The 20,443-nt window shown below is 45.5% G+C and overlaps 1 protein-coding gene across 1 annotated transcript in view; it reads right to left on the reverse strand.

Moving 5' to 3' along the window:
- Nucleotides 1–331: 331 nt before the first annotated feature.
- Nucleotides 332–20,443, reverse strand: part of RBM19 (RNA binding motif protein 19) — a 95,839-nt gene continuing 75,727 nt past the window's right edge. Inside the window, exons 24-25 of the mRNA XM_063315875.1 lie at nt 14,290–14,401; nt 332–989 (exon numbers count right to left, since the gene is read on the reverse strand). Of these exons, the coding sequence (XP_063171945.1) occupies nt 14,313–14,401 (89 nt within the window). The 3' untranslated portion in view covers nt 332–989; nt 14,290–14,312. The remainder of the gene's footprint in view (nt 990–14,289; nt 14,402–20,443) is intronic.

A 20,443-nucleotide genomic window follows, 5' to 3' on the forward strand; every position in this document is an offset into this window, starting at 1 on the left:
TACAATATTTAATTATTGAATCATGTAAAGGTAACAATATCGAACCCATAAATAACATACTTTTTCATGCAAAAAACCCTGTATTTTTTTTCCACAAATAAAAAATAATAATGGGAGTGACACAGTTTCGAGTTTTTGCAAGTATCTTCAATATCTGGCAAATAACTTGGATTTCGCGGACCCCTGGGAGGGACCTGAGGGACCCCAAGGGGGACCCCTTTTAAGAAACACTGCTCTACGGGATCTCAAATCTGTACAGCGCACTGTCTCTGCACAGGTGTATATACAGCATATGTATACCCATGCACAGCACGCATAGTGTCAAAATAGAGATGCCACCATTTCCTAAAGCAGACTTTTTGGTTCCTCCAAGCTGTATATTTTGAGCTTAGATACAAACCCCTCAACAGTGCCAAATGCCGAGGCCTCCAGTTCACCAGCCCCGCTCTGCCTCTTCCTCCTGATGTCAATTTTCTTGCCTTCTCCCAGCCAAATATTTTCAAGTCCTTCTGTTTTGTTAGAGCAAAGGGGGAAGTTGACTATTCACTTCCTCACTTAAGGCAGCTGAATAAACTTTAATAAAATTGCAGGGGTGGGGAACGTTAGACAGGAAAAATGCAGAGAAACCAGACATCAAAGGAAGAGGAAGGAATTATTATATTATTACTCTGATGGGTCTATTAACAAGATTCTTTAAAGAGCAATTATGAACATTTTTTTCCCCAAACCGTACACATTATTAAGAAAGCCGTGGGAGGGGAGGAATGCTCCAACTGCTCCCCGCTAGATGTTTATGAAGTTTTGCTTTATGAGATGGTATCAAAAGCTGGTTTCCCAGGTTGGCTGGCAACAAGGAGAGATGCACATCACTATTGTTTCTTTCTAGCTGTTTGTCCCAAGCATCTTCTTTGTGGGTTTTGAGTTAAGAGGTCCACTTGGATTTAAGATATTTGCTGTCTTCCTGTTGTCTCCTTGACTATAGCTCAGTTCTGAAGTAGGAGAGAGAGAGAGAGAGAGAGAGGTGGTTACAAGTCTGCATTTAATCCCTCTGTCCAGGGTGACCTATCATCAAATGTCTTCAAGTAGCAAACACAATTATGACATGCCACCAATACGCTGCTGATGCAAGAGCTGAGCGATGGGCAGCCCAATTCTCTGCTGCAGATAGACCCCATTGTCCATGCAAGGACATGGCGGTGACATCCACTAAGGCCATCATCCAACAGCATCTATTTGTCCCAGGAAGGACTCAAGAGTCCTGGAAGGAGGAGGAGGAGAACAGAAGACCTATCTGCCAGGCCAAAGCATCATGCTAAAACCTGCACCCAGCATTAAACATTCACCAGCCAGTGAATTTCCAAGGGATGAGTGGTAATTAGATGACAAAACGCTGGCAAATCTCAGGCTTGCCGAAGATGTTACTTAGGGGTCAAAGACTCGACACTTTGGGCTGGTAATTTGTAAGTGTCAATCATGCTCAGCCATCAGACAAACTGCTCAGCATTCTAACAAAATCCAGCATTCTTGCCCTTTGGCCATTCTCCGACTCCTTATCTTTCCAAGCAATCGCGCAGGGCTGCATGCAAATGCCCTTCCCTTCTTCTCACAAACTTCGTTCATTTCTGAGAAACCAGAGGCCATGCCTGCTCAGCAGACTCACCCTGGTTATCAAATTAATTCATTGCTTGGATTTGCTTAATACCCTGAACCATAAGGGGGATGGGTTTGGTGGTACGCTTGCCTCCAAACTCACCAAGGTTACCACTGACCACATTGTGCAATGCAGCCATGAGGCCTCTATGTGACTTGGTTAAGCATGTGGATGTTTTTACTGACCATCAACCATCACCAAGCTGATAAAAATCCACGCATGAATCCACCAGTAAATGTAGGTTTTCTCCATACAGATGCAGAAAGGGAGGAGACAGGATGGGTGCACAGTTTCTGCCATGCCATCATCTGAGAGCCAATTTAGTGTAGTGGTTAAAGGCACTGGGCTAGAAACCGGGAGATGGTGAGTTCTAGTCCCATCTTAGGCACAAAGCCAGTTGGGTGAACCTGGGCCAGCCACTTGCTCTCAGCCCTAAGGAGGAGGCAATGGCAAACCACTTCTGAAAAACCTTGCCAAGAAAACAGCAGGGATTTGTCCAGGCAGCCTCCAAGAATTGGACACAATTGAATGGATTTTTTTAAAAAATAATTTGCATAATCAGGGTTTGCCGAACAAAGCACAACCCACTTCACATGTTCACATTGGGCCATAAAGCTGATCAACCAGAATGCTCACAAAAAGCATTAAGCTGAAAATCAAGCAAACTATTAATATGGTTTACTGCATGGTGTGAAGCTAGTGACAACATTTCAAAGGACTGGAAACAGTGGAGAAAAGATAAATCCAGATGCTCCAGCGTGGAGAAGCAGCTTCTTTCTTAACAGGGGAACACAAATGTTTTTTAAAGCCTAGAAGATTGAGCACAGCAATCTCCAAAACCTGGACATACTCCCAGCTAAGTGGACTTCAACTCCCAGAATCCATCTGCCAGCATGGTCACTGCTGAGGTTTCTGGGAATTCAAATCCACTGCTGGATCTCCTCCTGATATGTGGATTTCAGCTGCCAAGGCAGACCTTTTACAAAATACGGAAGGCACGTGGTCATCCAGTCGAATGCAGCAGCAAGTACCTCTTCACACGTGCACTTTTCACTTACACAACTTAGCGAACCTGAGACAGTGCAACAACGGGCCACCAAAAGAAAGTATTCTTTCTTTCAAGAAGCTACAACCAATGTTTCAGGGTACAATCCCCTATCAAGGTAGGGTACACTAAGCTTTACGCCCCCCCCCCAACCCAACCGTTTCAATTCAAGGCATTTGTTTCAAAAAGCCGATGTACAATTCTCCAAGTACAGCAGGACGGACCAAATCCGAGCAGAAGAAAACAGGCTCAGAACATTTTTAGATGCAGATTGCCTTTCCTAGTAACAAAGGCATTATCGGATCACCATGGTCTCTGCCCCTGATCCCCAACAATTTGGCAACCTTTACATGTAATCAGAGGTAGGATCTCAGATATTAAGGTAAACATGGCCCATTAGAGAACCTAATTCCCATCGCTTAGGGTTTGAAAGTCCCAAAGCAGTATTTTGCCTTGTGGGTGGAATAAGGATGTAAATAATCTAATCAACAGAGATTAACCACAACAGCTTTAGGAATCTCTCTATGATCGTGGCAAGACACTGCTGAATACCAAATTCTGGATATAAATGCCAGAGGAGAGAACTGTGATATTCAGGGCCTGGGTAGGTGCTTCATAGTGGTATTAACAGGACAAGTCCATCCTAGGAAGTTACAAAGAAAGATGGGCAAAACACATCCTTCAGTTTCCAACGGGATATAATTAAAGGGAGGGTGAAGGTACAAAATAAATATCTGAGCTTCTGCTTAAATTCTAGCATTTGAGAGGACCTGTCTCTCCTCCCTCTTAAGAACACTAAATAGAAGTTTTGCATTTTTTTTTTCCTTTTTAAAATTCTGCTTTAAACAAAGCTCTTAAACAGATCACTTAAGGTAACAATAAATAACCCCGGATTTCTTCTGTCTGTTTTGGCTTGGAAATCTAGACCATTCCCTGTCTATTGTGCTGGCCATGCCCCCTGGTGGCAAAGGAAGCTAAAAAATGAAAGTAGAAAATTCAGAAGAGAAGCCAGTATCTGTACCATGCTTGGGCCAAGTTGAGAAAGCCTAGAATGTGGCTGTTGGTGGGGAGGAGCTCGAACCGAGTTCATAAGGATCCATGTGCAAATTAAAAAAACATTTCTGGAAGGGAAAAAAACTGAAAAAAATCAGTGCTAGGAAATAAATCTCCCTTTCTGCCCCCTGACACCTATCCACCCACCTTCTTTGGTGGCACAATCAGATCCTTATTTTTATGAACTCTGGCCATGATTTCTTGTATTTTGTGGCTTTCAGCAAGACTGGTACCAAAGAGACACTTTCAGTTTCAACTCAACTCATAGGCAGAGTATCTGTTTTGCAAGCCATGTGTCCCAAGTTCCACCATCCTGCCTTTGAACCTAGAGAAGAACCAATCAAAATAGGTCAGGGAACAGGAAATTGCTAGGGTACCGCTGACTCTCCTAGATGGCTTCTCAAAGTCTCAAAAATTAAATACAAACTAACTCATTTTTAAAAAAAAATATGGTCAAAATCTTCCACGATCACAAGATCTTGTTTAGTTTTGACTGAATGCCAAAATCTTGTGGATTTTCAGTTTTCTTCCATTATGTGCCTGATATGTCATGGAATTTGAGAATCCTGAGATCTGGGGAAATTCAATTGCATCTCTGGTTCAAAGATGTTGACGGTAATAGACTTCGAAGACCTTGAGAGAATGAATATTGATTCAGACACTCAGCATGCTTATAGCTCACAGCCTTCTCTGGCATGGTCTTCTCTTCTCTCGAAGTGTAACGATGATTACTCCCAGAATTCCCTGGCTGAGAATTCTGGATATACTAGTTCCAACTTTCCTGAAGACATCATGTTGAAGCTCAAGTTGATGATGGTTGAGCTAGATGGTCAGATCATCTAACCTGGTCCCCATTCTCTGTTCCTCTTGAGCAAGCTTGGATGCTCTCTGCCCAGGAGACATTTCATGGTGGGTTTCCCCATCCTGGGTGAATCAACCATTCTGACATTAGCTAGGCAGCCTTTTCCCAGCCCAAGCTCTTACTCCTGCAATTCTCTTTTTCTTCTCTGGCAAAAGGTTTAGATTTTGCCCCAATTTCCTACGCTCTGCCTGAAGAAGTTAACCAAGACTGCTTTGCCAACGGGAAGCCCCTGAGAAAGCTACTAAGCTGTCAACCTGCCAGCTCTACTCTCTCCTTTCGTCTGCTAACAGAGCTGCCTATTATTTTGCTGGCACACAGACCCTGGTTTGCATATTTCGCTGATTCAGGTCACATCCTGTACACACGCACGCCGTAGCCAACGTCTGTTGATATTCGCGGTCTCTTGCCCAATTTCAGTTTGAGGTGAAAGCCTTCCTTATTAGCCAATTTGGATACCCATTTACTGTGAATTACTCAGCCTGATTATTATTCATGAATGGATAAATCTGAAATCTCAGCTCCCTGCTATGCCATTTCTCTTTCTCCCTCCCGACTCTCCCTCCAGCTCCTGAAATGAATATATTTAAAGGAAAACAGGAGGCAGAAGACAACACCACTTGGACTCTGATGCCACCAATGCACCGATGGCTGAGAAAGGAAGGAGGTTCCTGCAGACTTGGCCAGCGACATTATTTACCCCGTGGGTGAGATGTGCCAAAAAAGGAGCACCCAAACAGCCTGGCATCTCCTAAGTTGGCAACCAGCAGCAAGGAGTCCCTTCGTGTAATTCCAGGCTTGGAACGAAGATGTGCGTGTGATCCTTTCCCCCGCCAGGCCAGGAGGCTGGTAATCCAATTAACACATCCTTGGTTTAAATTTTTCCCTTTCTTTGTCCTCCTTCCCTGGAGGAGAGGCTTTGTCAAATCGATCACCGGAGAACTTTGCAAGCAAATCCCTTCATCTGACACAGGGACCTGTGTAGCCTCTTAACTGATTTTCGACAGACTCTAAGCCAAGGACAAAGCTGATATCCCCTAAATGAGGGAGGGATCTGCCCCCTCCTATCAGAGGCTGCCCTTTTCTATAATTATTTGCAGAGCAGAGGCGGTACCACGGTGAAATCACGTGGGAAAGATGGAATGGGACTGTTAGCCCACTCTGGACTCCCCCCTCCGCCGCCCCCCGAATATCACCTATGTGCTTTGCTAGAGCATCATCAATGGCAACAGATTGGACTACTGCAATGCGCTTTACGTGGGGCTGCCCTTGAGTATTCAGAAGCTTCAATTGGTGCAAAATGTGGCGGTGTTGGCAGTTACTTGTGCCAGTTACTCAGCACAGGTGACACTAGTGTTCCACGAGCTGCACTGGCTTCTGGTGTGCGTCTGGGTGCAATTCAAGGTGCTGGCTGTCATCTTTAAAGCCCTTCCTGGTTTGCAGCCCAGTTACTTACGGGACCGCCTCTCCCCCCCAATTGTTTCCGCCCATCCTTCCTGATCTGGCAAGAAGGGCATACTCTGGGTACCGTTGGCTAGGGAGTGTCAGCTGGCGGGGCCCAGGAGAGCCTTTTCTGCCTCGGCACCCACCCTTTGGAACATTGTCTCCCCAAAATTAGATTGGCCCCATCCCTGTTGGCCTTTCATAAGGCCTTGAAGACTGGAGCCCTGGGCGTGGGTAGAGACCCCATCCCTGGTTGTGTGGATGATAGGTGTATATTTTGGGGTCCTTGGGGCTCTCTGAGCTTGGTGGTTTGCTCAGCCAAGTAGGTAACATCATCAACCAACCCTGATGATGTTACCTAGTCAGGTAATGAAGCGTCTGCAAGCCAACCGCCAAGCTCAGAGAGCAGCAAGGACTCCATAGGTCAAGCCTGAGCTACAGAGATTCTCTTCTGCTGGAACTGGTTTTTTATGAGTTCATGGAAACATCAGATTCAAGGGACTGCCCAGGAGACAAACAATCAAGCAGACAAACAATCAAGTGGAAAACAATACCCAAATCAAGGAACTGCCAAGGAGGAAACCACACCCCACCAACATGGGCAGGGCAAGCTACTGGGAGCAAACCCCACACTCCCTAACTCTGATGATGTTACCTAGTCAGGTAATGAAGCGTCTGCAAGCCAACCACCAAGCTCAGAGAGCACCAAGGACTCCACAGTTCAAGCCTGAGCTACAGAGATTCTCTTCTGCTAGAACTGGTTTTTTATGAGTTCATGGAAACATCAGATTCAAGGGACTGCCCAGGAGACAAACAATCAAGCAGACAAACAATCAAGTGGAAAACAATACCCAAATCAAGGAACTGCCAAGGAGGAAACCATAACCCACCAACACAGGCAGGGCAAGCTACTGGGAGCAAACCCCACACTCACTAGCTCTGATGATGTTACCTAGTCAGGTAATGAAGCGTCTGCAAGCCACCCACCAAGCTCAGAGAGCAGCAAGGACTCCACAGGTCAAGCCTGAGCTACAAATATTTTCTTCTATAGGTCAGATTATGCCCGGCTTCTACAGTATGTGTTTCTATTTTTGTTTGGTCTTATTTGTTTATTTTGGTTTGTTTTATCATAAGGCCCCTGGAGTCACATACAAGTGATATGGGTGGTTCTATAAATCGAATGAATGAACATTCCCCAAGGTGGAACTCTCAAAATGCTTGGGATAGCGACTCCCATCAGCCAAAGCAGCACAGCTGTGGCTGGAAATGCTGGGAGGCAGCATGGTCGGACATTAAACTAGGCCTGGGGAAACCCAAGTTTGTTTGTTTGTTTATTTCTTCATTTATGATTTATTAATTAAATTTATACAGCCGCCCATCTCACTGCCATGACTCTGGGCAGCTTACCAAGTTAAAAAACAAACCAAAGGAAAAAAAAATTAACAACCGCTGCAAAAGAAGGTGGTAATAATTAAAAACAGTAAAATCATTAAAATCATTAAAAAAAAAAGTTCAAACCCATCTTCTGCCATGACGGAAGCTCCTTGGGTGATGCTGGGCTAGTTCTTCTTCCTCAGCCCAACCTATTTCCGCAGGGTGGCTTATTATGGGGATACGGGAAGGGAGACCCCCTTACAAGGAGGAGGAGGAAAGCTGGGTATAAATAACCTGAGAGATAACCAGGAAGATAAATAATCTCAGATGAAATGTCTCAGGTTAGGCAACGCTGATCTGTTCCAGAAGAACAGCAGCAATGGCAGGAGGTGTGAAACTACAACTAAATCTTGTGCTGTGTTCGTTCCCCATTACCCTGAGGAGGATTTATTCTGTTCAGGGAGCTAAGCTGAGGGGCTTATGCGTGGCCCCAGTCCACGTGCACGTGGGACTTTTACTTTTCCTTGTTGTCGGAATGGTGTGTGTGTGAATGTGTGTCTGTGTGTAGATGCAACAGCTACGGTATATATCGAGTGAGCGCCAGCTTGCAGTAACAAGCTTAGGTTTGCTGAAATCCTCCTACGCGATAGTACTATAACACAATATCGCTTGGTGCTAATATATAGTATTAACAGGCTTAGTTTTGGGGCTGACGCCAAACGTATATAATATTGAGAGGCTCGGCTCACATTTGGGGCTAAAGCCAGCACGTAGCTGCTATGGAGTGATTTAATGTTGCGGCTTCCCATTCTTCTGAAGAGTATACAGCTAGTCCTCGCTTAATGGCCACAACTGGGGCCGGAATTTTGGTCGCTAAGCAAAGCAGTCATTAAGCAAATCCGACCTGATTTTACAACTTTTTGCAGCGGTTGTTAAGCGGATCACTGCAGGCGTTAAATGAACCACGTGCTTGTTAAGTGAATCACACGGTTCCCCACTGATTTTGCTTGCCGGATGCCAGCCAGGAAGGTAAAAAATGGCGATCACGTGACCATGGGACACTGCGATGGTCATAAATGCAAACCAGTTGCTAAGCACCCAAATTGTGATCACATGGCCGTGTGGATGCTGCGACGGTTGTAAATGTGAGGACCGGCCATAAGTCAGTTTTTCCAGCACCATTTTAAGTCTGAACCATCACTAAATGAATGGCTGTTAAGCGAGGACTACCTGTATAGAGGGAGGCTTTATTATTTTTTACTGTCATATTGTTATTCCCCCCCTCAGTACTTACTTGCATACCTCACTCACTCACTCACTCACTTTATACAACCACCATCTCACATTTGTGACACCGGGAGGCTTCCAATTAAAACAGAAATATTAATAACATTAATAAACACTAATAATAAACACTAATAACATTAATAAGCTATCAGAGACTAGAGCAGACCCATTCTCTCTTTGCTTATTCCTAGTCTTCCCAACACCACCTCTTGCATGGAGGTTTGCGACTGGTGGCCCCAAGGCTGCAGGAAGCCCCTCAGATGTCTGGGGGTCACCCTATGATGGCTACCAAATTGTAATTGGAGGGACCAGCTTGAACTTTCGGTAGAGAAACTTCCCTGCAAAAAGTGGACTTCTGTAATGGGCTGTGAGACTGACCTTGGGAGACTGGAGGAAGAACCGCAGCCTAGACAATGGGCTGATAAGAGAGGTCTGAGCCCAGAGGAGGGACAGGGGTGGGGAAAGCCTCTCAGAAGGGACCCTCCCTAGTTCTCTGGAAAGTGAAGGCAGGGGAAGGGGGAAGTGCCTTCAGACTTGCAGGATTCTGTTCCTGCAACCTTACAATAAAGGTAGTGTTAATACTTATGGTTTGGGTTTCCCATCTGGACTACCTGAAAGGGCTGACGACTTTGGAGTGACATGCAAACTGTCATCAAAAGGGCTTTCTGTAGACTAAGAGTGGGAGGACCCTCCCAAATCAACTTCCTTTCAATTACAGGGGTGGAAGATCTTCAAGGCCTTCAGGGAAAGAATAAAAAAGGAAAGTTCCAGGGAGGGGGGGGCATAAAAGAAAAACCAAAGGGTTAAATTAATTTTCATAAAAGTCTAAGCCTTTAGGAGAGTCTCTGTTGCCTTCTTCCGGCCCCTCCCCACCCCCCAGCTATCCCCGCCCCATTTCTCAACCCCTGCTAACCCTGAACATCAGACTGGCAAGCATTTCATCTTTCAATCTCAGCAGAACAAATTGAATTAGATGTTGAAACCAAGCTTGGCTGTGTTCGCAAAAACCCTACCTCCTCCGCTCCCACTAATCCTCTCTGCTGCTGCTGCAGAGCACACAGGTTTCCTCGAGGGAGACCCGGCCTGCCGTGAAAAGCAACGGGAGGGAGTGGAAGGGGCAGGAAGACACCGGCTACTTGTAGCAGTGATGTCCAAACTCTTCAGAATTGTTGTCTTCTCAGTGTTCTTCCAGCTTGGTGGTTTTCCTGCAGATGTTGCGTTACAAGGCTAGGTAACGTCATCAGCACATGGGGGAGTGGGGTTTGCTGGCTGTTTATATATGCTAGCTTGTCTTGCCAGCCTGAGCTGAGCTGTGGTTTCTTCTCTGATAGTTCCTCAATTAGGGTAATGAAACCTCTGCAGGAAAACAACCAAGCTCAGAGAAGACCAAGAACCAAGAAGGCTTGCCGAGACTCTCGGTTGGTAGACAAGGATTCATGCGCCGCAGCATCTCTCTACACTGGTACCTGCAAGATGTGGAGGTGGGGACAAGAGAAGCCTTGGAGCACTCCAGTGGGCCTGATACAGACTGAAACTAGGGCCTAGAGGAGCTTGTGGTGACAGATTTCTCATCACAAAGCGTGGCTCCTTTGCATCTCTCGCAGCAAGTGAAGGTAGAGAGAAGATGCTACAAAGCCAGTGAAATGGTCTGTGGGAATGACCTTGGGAGACAGGAAGAAAATCTGCAGACCAGGCAACGGTCAGATGAGAGGCAGCTGAGCCCGCAAAAGGAATGGGGGTGTGGCAAACGTCTCAGAAGGGACACTCCCTAGTTTCCTGGACTGTAAAGGCGAGTGGGGAGAGACGTACTTTCAGACTTCTGTTAATGTAACCTTACAATAAATTAGTGCTAGTACTTCTGGGTGTGCTTCTTGTCTGGACTACCTCACAAGGCTGATAACACGGCTTTCCCTCCTGTCTCCCAAGGTCATTCCCACAGACCATTACAGTGAGCTTTCTTCCCAGCTGTTGGAAGGAATGGGCTAAAATCAAGGAAGGAGATGTGAAAGCAGATGTGGACATACAGATATGCAGGAAGATCAAAGTAGAATCTTTGTAAGTGGCTTAGCCAGGACCTGGTTGCACAATCCCCAGGCAGGACAGTATCTTAACCAGCTTCCGAAGCATCACAGGGTGGTTAGTATGCTCCCTTCAGAAACTCTTGAGAGTAAACGCAACATCACTCCACTTCACTTTGCCCATTTGGAGAAGGTGAGATGGAATCAGTGGGCCACTGCCTTTTCTCTAGGATGCCTTCTGTGATAGCCCCTTTAATACCAAATTTTCCAGAGAACTTCCATGTAAGCTACTTGCAGATAAAGATTCCAAAATCTTGTGGTAAGTTGCAAAATTCTGTTTTGGAAGAATGCCAACAGCATTCTTCTGGAACAGAAAGTGTAGAAAGCTTGCAACCAGTGGCCCTCTCTGGTACTATTTATTTTATATTGATTTTACAAAACTTGATGTAGCTTGTATATCTTTGACTCTGTGTTATTATCTGAAGCAATGTAATGCTTCTTTGATACCAATTTGCAACCATAATAAAGTTTGCAAATTGATAACCGGAGATACAGTACAGCATATTTGAACAACGGCATCCAGTAGAACCCCCAGTGATATCACACCCATCAGAATATCATTGTGTAGATGTTGTAAATTATGTGATGTGCCTCCCCTACTCCCCGCAAGATGCATTTGGAGGACACCAGATTAGAGAAGGCTGAGCTACATTGTTCTGAAGGGTGATCTTCACATTTTTAAAGTACAAGGAGGGTATAATGAATCTAACTTAAATAGGACAAGTTTGGCAACAATGCCCGGTAACCCAATTTTGAGTGCTTGAAAACAGCTCTACTCATTTTTAACAGCGGTTTTCAAGAGCTTTAGTTTACATAAGCTGGCATCCTTACTTATCTGGACTTAATTAAACAACAGACATCACTTAAAAAAAAACCTCAATGGATCTGTCCCTGAAATCTAAAGTAAACCTCACTGTAATCTAATCCCCAGTCTTACCATGGAGTTAAGAGACTGTGGCCTGGGTTGGAAACAAAAATGCAGGAGGGATTTGTTTCTCCTCCTTTTTGATACCAACTGACTTAATCTCACTTTTCTCTGACCAGTCTTCTCTCACCTGGTGCTCTATAGGTGTGCTAGATTTCCATTCCCATGATCCTAGCTAGCAAGGAATTATGACCGTGGACACCATGCTGGTGAAAGATCTCCCAGACCAACATGTAGACAGGACATTGGCTTGCCTTTGGATTTCATATTTCTCCAAATGTTATGGTGCTCAGACCAGACCAGACCAGACCAGACCAGACCAGACCAGACCAGACCAGAGCAGACCTCCTGATCAACTTGCGTCAATTCTCAATAGGTTTCAAAATGCTTGCCTTGCAAATGTGGGAGGCAAAGTATTGTTCTGAGGTCTTGCAAAGAGAAAAAAATATGGGGAGTGGGCAAATGGCCCCAAAGGAGTGATCCAATTTTATGGCTTTCAGCAGTGGTAGCTGGGACACCAAAGAAGGACCACCTGTTGCTGTCATCCCCACTTCAAAAACCCACCACCTCCTAAAACGTGGCGGTGGATCTTGATGCTTCGACCCTTTTTCTCAAATCCCTCTTTGAAGGTGGGAGGGCTGCAAAATTGGGCTGTGTTTTCTTTAGTCCTGCCTCCTCCTCCTATAGGAAGCTTATCCCAAATTCCTGAAGGGTTTAAGTGAATCTGGGGCTTGGGCCTTCCAACACCCTGCTTTTAGCTCCTCTCTCAATCTCTGACTTCCCTGGGAGTTAGGGGTCTTCTTCCTACAGGCACCTGCGCTGGGGTTTAACAGTAGCTTTAGCTGGGATTAGCTGCTCCCTGCCTGCCCTCCTTTGTCCCCTACCCCGTTCACGCTGAGGATGATTACTGGAGATAGATCCGGAGGAGCCCTGAAGGTATGCTCTTCCAGAGGGACAAATGAAACACCGCCGGACCTTGTCGTTATTCCAGAAACGCTGTGGGAAGCAGAGAGTTACTTAACCTGCAGAGGATTAGCCTGGCAAGTTTGTCCTGTCTCATACAGGGCCAAGAAGGAGGCAGGTGTATGAGAGAAGCTATCAGCCACCTGCATGGCCAGATGGAACCTGGACCACCAAGAGAGAGGTGGTCTACCTGGGAAGGACCAACCAAAACAGCTCGGTTCTTCTTCATCTTACAGCCACTCCACTGTTTGGCATTTTTAGCAAGCAGGACCGCACCACAAATGCTCAGCTTCAGTAAGGGGAAGGTGCTACACTTTGGGCAACCCCAAGACCCAGCTCGACAAAGGTAGCTCTGAAGCTTGAAGGGAAGACCACGAGGAGTAAACTTGAGGTGGTGAGACAAAACAGTCTAATAGAGAATGGGAACGGGCTCAGAAAGCCATGCCTCAAAGCCAATGAGATGAACACAGGCGTGGCCAGTTTGCGACACGTAGCTGGACCCCATGTGCCCCACGTGATGGGGTCACAGGACGTTTTTGCCCTGACAAACATTATATTCCTCAACTGTCTGCTTCTTAAGGAGGCAGCTTGACCCCTTTTCTGGGCGAGGCTGAATGTATCCTCTCCCTCTCTCACCCACGCACTTCTCCAACTGGAAGCCCATCAATCCATGATAGGAGCTACGGTTAGATTGGAGAGGCTGAATTCCCAAATCTGGGAAAACAGGAGCCAAAATATTTTGAGTGGAGTAAACATTAGCTTGGAAAGCTGAATTTCCCAACCGTGTCACTAAGAATCCTCCTCTGCTTACAACTTGAAAGGGTGATTTTGGTGATTTTTTTTGGTGCCCAAGTCAGTCTTGACTCTGGGCTTCTGCCTGGACAAACCCTTGTAGTTTCCTTGGCAAGGTTTTTAGAGGTAATTTGCCCTTGCCTTCTTCTTCCTAGGGCTGAGAGAGAGGGACTGGCCCAAGGTCACCCAGCTGCCTTTGTGCCCAAGGCAGAACTAGAACTCACAGTCTCCTGGTTTCTAGCTGGGTGTCCTAACCACAACACCAACCTGGCTCACGTAACTTGAAGTAGTAGAGTTCATACTCCCATCTTGGAGCTCTACCGCTTCTTTTTCTGCGTAAGAATCAAAGCCAGCTGATTGGAAAAAGGGAGAGGGAGAAAAACGATGACAGCCGCAGTGGCAACGTGGTGCAGCAAACCAAAGAACTTCTAAAGCCATTGGAGGAGCTCTGCTTTTTCTGGTCCTCCAAGAAAAAGAGCTAGAGAGAAAGAGCAGCTGACCAAAGCAGGCTTTCCATGACAGAACTCACTGATCAGGCTTCACTGGTTGGGTGCCATGACCCAGCCACACCTCCTGCTGCTTGTCTAGCCAACAGAAGAGCAACCAATCGCGAGACCCACAAAGCCTTGCCCATAGTTTCCTGGCACAAGGGCTCATGGAACACCAAGCACTTCCTGGAGAAAGTTGACGTGGCCTCTGCAAGTTTTGACCCAGGTAGTGTGTGTGCTACCAGAGCTACTTGTGAGGTGATTGACTGGGTTAGTGATGACCAGGTCAAAATCGCAGTCAATTTTTTAAGAAATAGAGTACTTGACGTACCTTGACGTCTTGAAGTGAGGTTCCTAGCTATCCCCCTCATGGTCTTCATCATCCTCTAGCTTCTCCAAGATTTCTTCTAAAATGGCTGCCCGCTGCTTCTTGACGGGGGGATCTGTGTAAGGCGAAGTGACACTGTTGAGTGAAAGAGTGCTATTTCTTTCTGTCCCCCAAGCCAATTAACACCAAAAATGTCTTATCTGAGAAACGTCCCTGGTTCACAATGTCTCTTTCCCCTGAGTGGTTCTTTATGGTTCCTGACCACATAGGCAACAGAAAGAAACTGTAGGAGCTGTACTGCAAAGGATATGGAGGAAGAAGATTGCTGTATCTATTGTAACTCATAGCTGGATCTGTCAGCAGCAGCAGCAGCACCACCACAATCATTCATTAGTTACTTTGAGTTGACCGTTTCTTACCCGTTTTCACACGGACCCAATGGTACTGATTTTTTTTTAATGAACCCATGTGTGCCAGACAAGTGAGCTCCTATAAATTCCACTGCAATATGGAATGCAGCTTCTTAGACACCCAGGGACAGCTTCTCACCAAAACCCTCTCTATTCCATCATTCTAGTCATCACTGCCACCAATCACCTGTCCTAAACAGATGCTTGGATTGCTATGCTAAAGAACAGACCCCGTCCCATCCCAATGAGTTGTTTTTAATCCCACCATCTTGTCCTTGGTCGTTCTGTAGGAACTGGGGCTCCCCCAATCACCTCCCCTCTTGGGCATGTAGGCCACCATTTAGACTACACGAGAATCCAAACTGGGAGAATTAAGTTTATTGGCCATATATATATAACTTATACGAGCACATGACCCAGGGAGATACCACCAACCAGATTGGAAGAGTCACTTGGACATATGGTCTCCACAAGAACACAATGGATCAACTTTAGACTCCAAGAAGGTTGATCAGCAGTGCAGAAGGGCCACAATTAAAAAGGACCATGAACATTCCATGACATCACAGAGGCCATCTAATCTCATAAGCTGAGCTGGGGAAGAAGCAAGCTGTAATGGTATGTGGGAAAGACCTTGAGAGACCGGGCCAAGAGATGCTGCCAAGGGAACCGTCAGATAAGAGGCAGCTTAGTCTGCAGCTGGATAGTGGGAGAGGCAAGAGGCTCAGAAGGGACCTCCCTAGTTTCTCAGGCTGTAAAGGAGATGGGGGGATGAGTCTGAAGGGGAGGGTGATATAATGGTATGTGGGAAAGACCTTGGGAGACTGGGCCAAGAGAAGCTGCCAAGGGAACCGTCAGATAAGAGGCAGCTTAGTCCGCAGCTGGATAGTGGGAGAGGCAAGAGGCTCAGAAGGGACCCTCCCTAGTTTCTCGGGCTGTAAAGGAGACAGCAGGAGATTTGTACTTTCAGACTTGCAAGATTCTGCCAATGTAGCTTTACAATGAAGTAGAATTAGCTCATCTGGTTGTGATTCCTACCTGGCTTAACCCGCGAGGCTGACACCAACTCACATCACATCTACGTCTGCCCCCTTTACATACATTTTATACAGCTCTCTCCTTATTGCCCAAGCTTGAAAAAAGTTGCAAGTGAATTATGGGAGCCTGCTGAACTCATTCTTCCCCTGATATTTGGTGGGGGAAAGCAACGCTTTCCCTCCTGTACTTTTCCTCATTTTAGAAAGCAGCTCTCCATGTGGAGAACAGCTGTTCAAACCCCGTTCTTACCCATCAAAACGCCCATCTCAGACAAACAAATAAATGTACTTGCAGGACTCGGGGAAAGGGTGTAAAATAAACAGATAGAACAAGCTGCTGCATTTTCTCCTAGCATTACAGCTGCTTCCAAAGATAAACAACAAGTAAATGTCAGAAAACATCAATATAAGGGACGTTAACCTGACAGGAGCTGTGCCCCCCCACCCTATCCTCTTGCTTCTCCATCCCCAGTCAAACAGTTCTGCATTTTGGGAACCCACGCCCCACACCCAATGATTGCTATTTTTCAATTAATTCCTTGACAGAAAGCCAGGATGGTAGTACTTCTGCGCCTGTACTTTTATGATTGTCGGGGGAGGCAGAAAAAAAAAAAAGGGTGGTGGTGGTGGAAAGAGCCAGGAACTCCCTTAATCTCCCCCCACCCATGTACAGCTTCATCTGTGAGCCAAGAGCCAGAACTTTGGAGAGAAGCAAGCCATATTGTTGAGAGGAGATCCGCCTTGAGTTCAGAAGACTGTTGCTGCATCTCTTGTTTAATATTTAAACCAGTCTTTCTCAAAATTTTGACCCTGGAGGAACCCTTGAAATATTTTCCAGGCCTTGGGGAACCTCTGCCCATTCAGGCTCAAATAGAGGCCAGAAGTTATAAAATTATTTTTATTTATCATATTTTTATCACTGCCCATCTCCCCCACATGGGGGACCCTGGGCGGTTCACAATAAAAACAATTTAAAATTCAATAAAATTATAAATAATACCAATAATCAATAAATATACAATAAAATCCAAGTAAGGGCAGATCAAATTCAGCCCAGAAAGGGGTAAGGCCGGTCCTGGCAGGGCTAAGGAACTAACCAGCCCCCAGAATGGCTCTTCCTCTTCCCCACTCGAAGCCAGGTTACAAAACCAGGTCTTCAACTGTTTTCTGAAGTCCAGGAGGGAGGAAGCTAGCCTCACTTCCGGGGGAAGGATGTTCCAAAGTGCGGGAGCTGCTGCAGAGAAGGCCCACTTCCGTGACCCCACCAGATGGAATTCTCTTACAGACGGGGCCTATTATTATTATATTCATTTCATGGGTAGGCCTGTATGAACAGTGCTCCTAAACTAAAAAGGAAGAATGAAACTTACCTCTTTAATGTGAAGTTGTCCAAGTTTGAAATAATTTTTTAAATAAATCATGATCTCCCAGGGAACCTCTAGTGACCTCTCGCGGAACCCTAGGGTTCCACGGGACCCTGGTTGAGAAACCCTGATAAGGAATGCATAATCCTCCAGGTTCCTCTTCTCCCTCCCTTAAACAGCTAAAATGTTCTTATCTAGACTAGGATGAAAGTCTAGCATATTTAGTAGAAACCTTGATTTATCAGGCATTGGTGTTGGTGGGCACAGCACATTTTAGACAAGACTACCGTTTCCCAATATTGCCAATTTCCAGGAGTGGGGACTTCAAATTCCAGAATTCCGCAGCCAACATGGCCATTGATGAGAATTCTGGGGGTTGAAGTTGCCACACCTGGAAATTGGCAAGGTTGGTGTCATGTTCGCCGTTTCAATGTGTTTGATACATCGTAACGTTTCGCATGTCATTAGCTGGATGCGTGTTTCATCTTTGCCAGGAGGATGGTTCCTGTTGGGAGTGGTTTATCTCTTGGCTGTGAACTTGGAATGTATTTGGGTTATCTCCTGTGTTCAAGGTTACTTTCCCAGGCTAGGAGATCTGACGGTTGCCAGCACCTGGGACGGGCGGCTCTGCTGGTAGGGAGGCAGGGTTAGGTTTGCAACGAGGGTTTTAAGTTTGTATTTGGCGCGCTTTCTGTCATTCTCAGTTTTTTCTGTATTTGTCCTAAGTTCCCTAATAAATCAGATTTCATTTAGCAACCTCTTGTGAGTCTGAGTATTTGGGCTGGGCAACCATTACAGTTGGGAAACACTGGACTAGACTAGACTGGGAACTTGGTAGTCCAGCATATTGTGGGACCCTATCCTTGCCTTAGGAAGGGGTATGAATCAGGGCTATCACATAAAGATATAATATAAAGTTCTAGTTCATAAAGTTATAATATGAAGTACTGTGTACAAAATTGGGCAGATTTCCAGAATATTAATGAGTTAGAACAGGTTCAGAGGAGGGCAACAGAGGTAATCCAAAGACTTAAGGATGTGCTCTATGAGGACAGACTGAAAAACTTGGGATGTTGACTCTGAAGAAAAGGAGACATGAGGGAAGACATGGTATCAGTGTTCAGCTATGTAACAGGTGGCCTTGGGAAGATGTTAGGGAACAGAAACAATGGGTATTAGTCGCAGCCACCTAGCTTGACTACAAGCGAAGATCAACACCTTCCTTAAAATTTTAAAAAAAATTAGTTGGGATCACTGTGAAAGGAATAAGAGAAAGTACCTCTTTGATTGGGTTGCAAAGAGTCAACACTGACTAGATGAGTAGATGATGAATAAATGAATGAATGAATGAATGAATGAATGAATGAATGAACGAACGAATGAATCAATCAATCTTCTTATCCCAAATGTTATTTAAGCTTCAAGAGATAAAGAAGTTAATATCTACTGTAATATTTACTCTACAAGTAGTTTTGGACTGGGTTCACAGAACACCCTGTGTGTCATGAGTAAGGATGGCGAGCAGGGGGCTCTCACCCAGACTGTCAAGCGCATGCGTAGCACTGAGGAACTGTTCAGCCATTCAAAGAGACACAGATCGGGACCGCCTTAACCTTTGGGGTTTATATGGCTGGGTTTTCCCACGCTTTCTCAGTTTGTTAGGATTCTTGTTAAGTACTACTAATAAATATTAGAGACCAAGTCCTCGCCTCAGTGTGTTTCCTGGTAATCAGGACACTGTGCCAAAAATTAACCACGCTTCAGCCTAGTATGCTTCTGGGCTTGTTTGATGTTTCAGAGTTTTGCAAATCCTACTGAGATGAATTAGTCTGAAAGCCTTGGCTTGGTCCGATGCAAAAGAGCATTGCCTCTATTGCCAGTAAGAGTCCTTGCAATTGAAAAAATGGTCCAGGAGGAAAGGAGAAAGTCTTCTCCTCCTTGGTCTTCTCCTCCCTCTCATCCTCAAAGACAGCAGAAAATCCTTGCTATGGATCTCCACTGAGTCTGCTCAGCTGATACAGCCACCCCCACAACTATTTTTCAACTTTTAGCTTAGTTCAGTGTTTCTCAACCTTGGCAACTTTAAGATGAGTGGACTTCAACTCCCAGAATTCCCCAGCCAGCCATGCTGGCTGGGGAATTCTGGGAGTTGAAGTCCACCCATCTTAAAGTTGCCAAGGTTGAGAAACACTGGCTTAGATCAACAAAAGAATGTCGTAAGAATCCCAGGGAAAAAAAGCGTTGATTGCTTTTCTTTTTTGTAGCATTCTGCACTTTCTCTAAACATCGTTTAGTTTCTTTTCTTGGCAATCACTACAGCCAGAAAGGGTAAGGGTAGGGTAGGGATATAAGAAAGAAAAAAGCTGGCACATTTGTATGGTCCCAGAAGTGAAGGCTTCAAGAATCCAATAATGTCCAACTAAGCAAAAGAAACTAAGGCGGGGGTTTGATCAAGGCAATTCCCCCAATGCACCACTCAGCACTGGCCTGATTCAGTCAGAAAAGGCATTGGTGGAGCTTTGCTATTTTCACCTAGGAATATGGTACAGCCACCTATGCACCGCTTAGACCCACAGGTGGATACCCAGCGTTTTGTAGGCCTCACGAAGCCCGTCTTTTTCATATAGCTCCCCTCCCCAACTCTCCAAGGCCACATTGCCAAAGTTTGTCAGTGGATTAAGAGCGGTGTGATTTTTCAGCTAGAAATAACTCAAAGAAAAACTGACGAATAAAGCTTTGGTTAGAGACTTAACAAACATGAAAACATAAATATTCCCTTGAGTTGAGTTGGCAACTGCACAGAATGGCTTGCCATTTCTTTCTCCCATTATTATTATTATTGACTTCCTAGTCTAGCTTACTGCCCAGAATTCCCTGGTGGCCTCCTATCTGACTACTAGCCAACCCCACGTTCCCTAGTCTCCAGCTGAGACAAGGTCCTAACGGATACAGAAATACTGACTTCAAAGAAGGAACTCGACTCACCTCTCCTGCCAACCCCCCTGAGTCGCTGCAAGTTGGGTGGCAAACACATTTAAATAATAAATAATTGGATTTGGTTGAATGCAGCCACCCACTCCAGAAGACTCTAGGCAGCTTACAAAATCCATAAAAAGCAAACCATTAAAACCCACATAGGTGGCCCAGACAAAAACAGCAAACAGTACAAAAAACAATACAACAATGGCTTGACCACATTAACTCAAGCCTGGGAAATTGATGATGATGATGATGATGATGATGATGGTGGTGGTGGTGGTGATGTAATCCCTCCCCTGCCCTGTCCATTGCTACTGAAGTTCTCCCCACTTGAGGTTCCCAAACCTTTTGGGACCTTGGAGCACAC

The sequence above is a fragment of the Candoia aspera genome, chromosome 15 (genome assembly GCF_035149785.1).
Source record: "Candoia aspera isolate rCanAsp1 chromosome 15, rCanAsp1.hap2, whole genome shotgun sequence".
In the NCBI taxonomy this organism is placed as follows: domain Eukaryota; kingdom Metazoa; phylum Chordata; class Lepidosauria; order Squamata; family Boidae; genus Candoia; species Candoia aspera.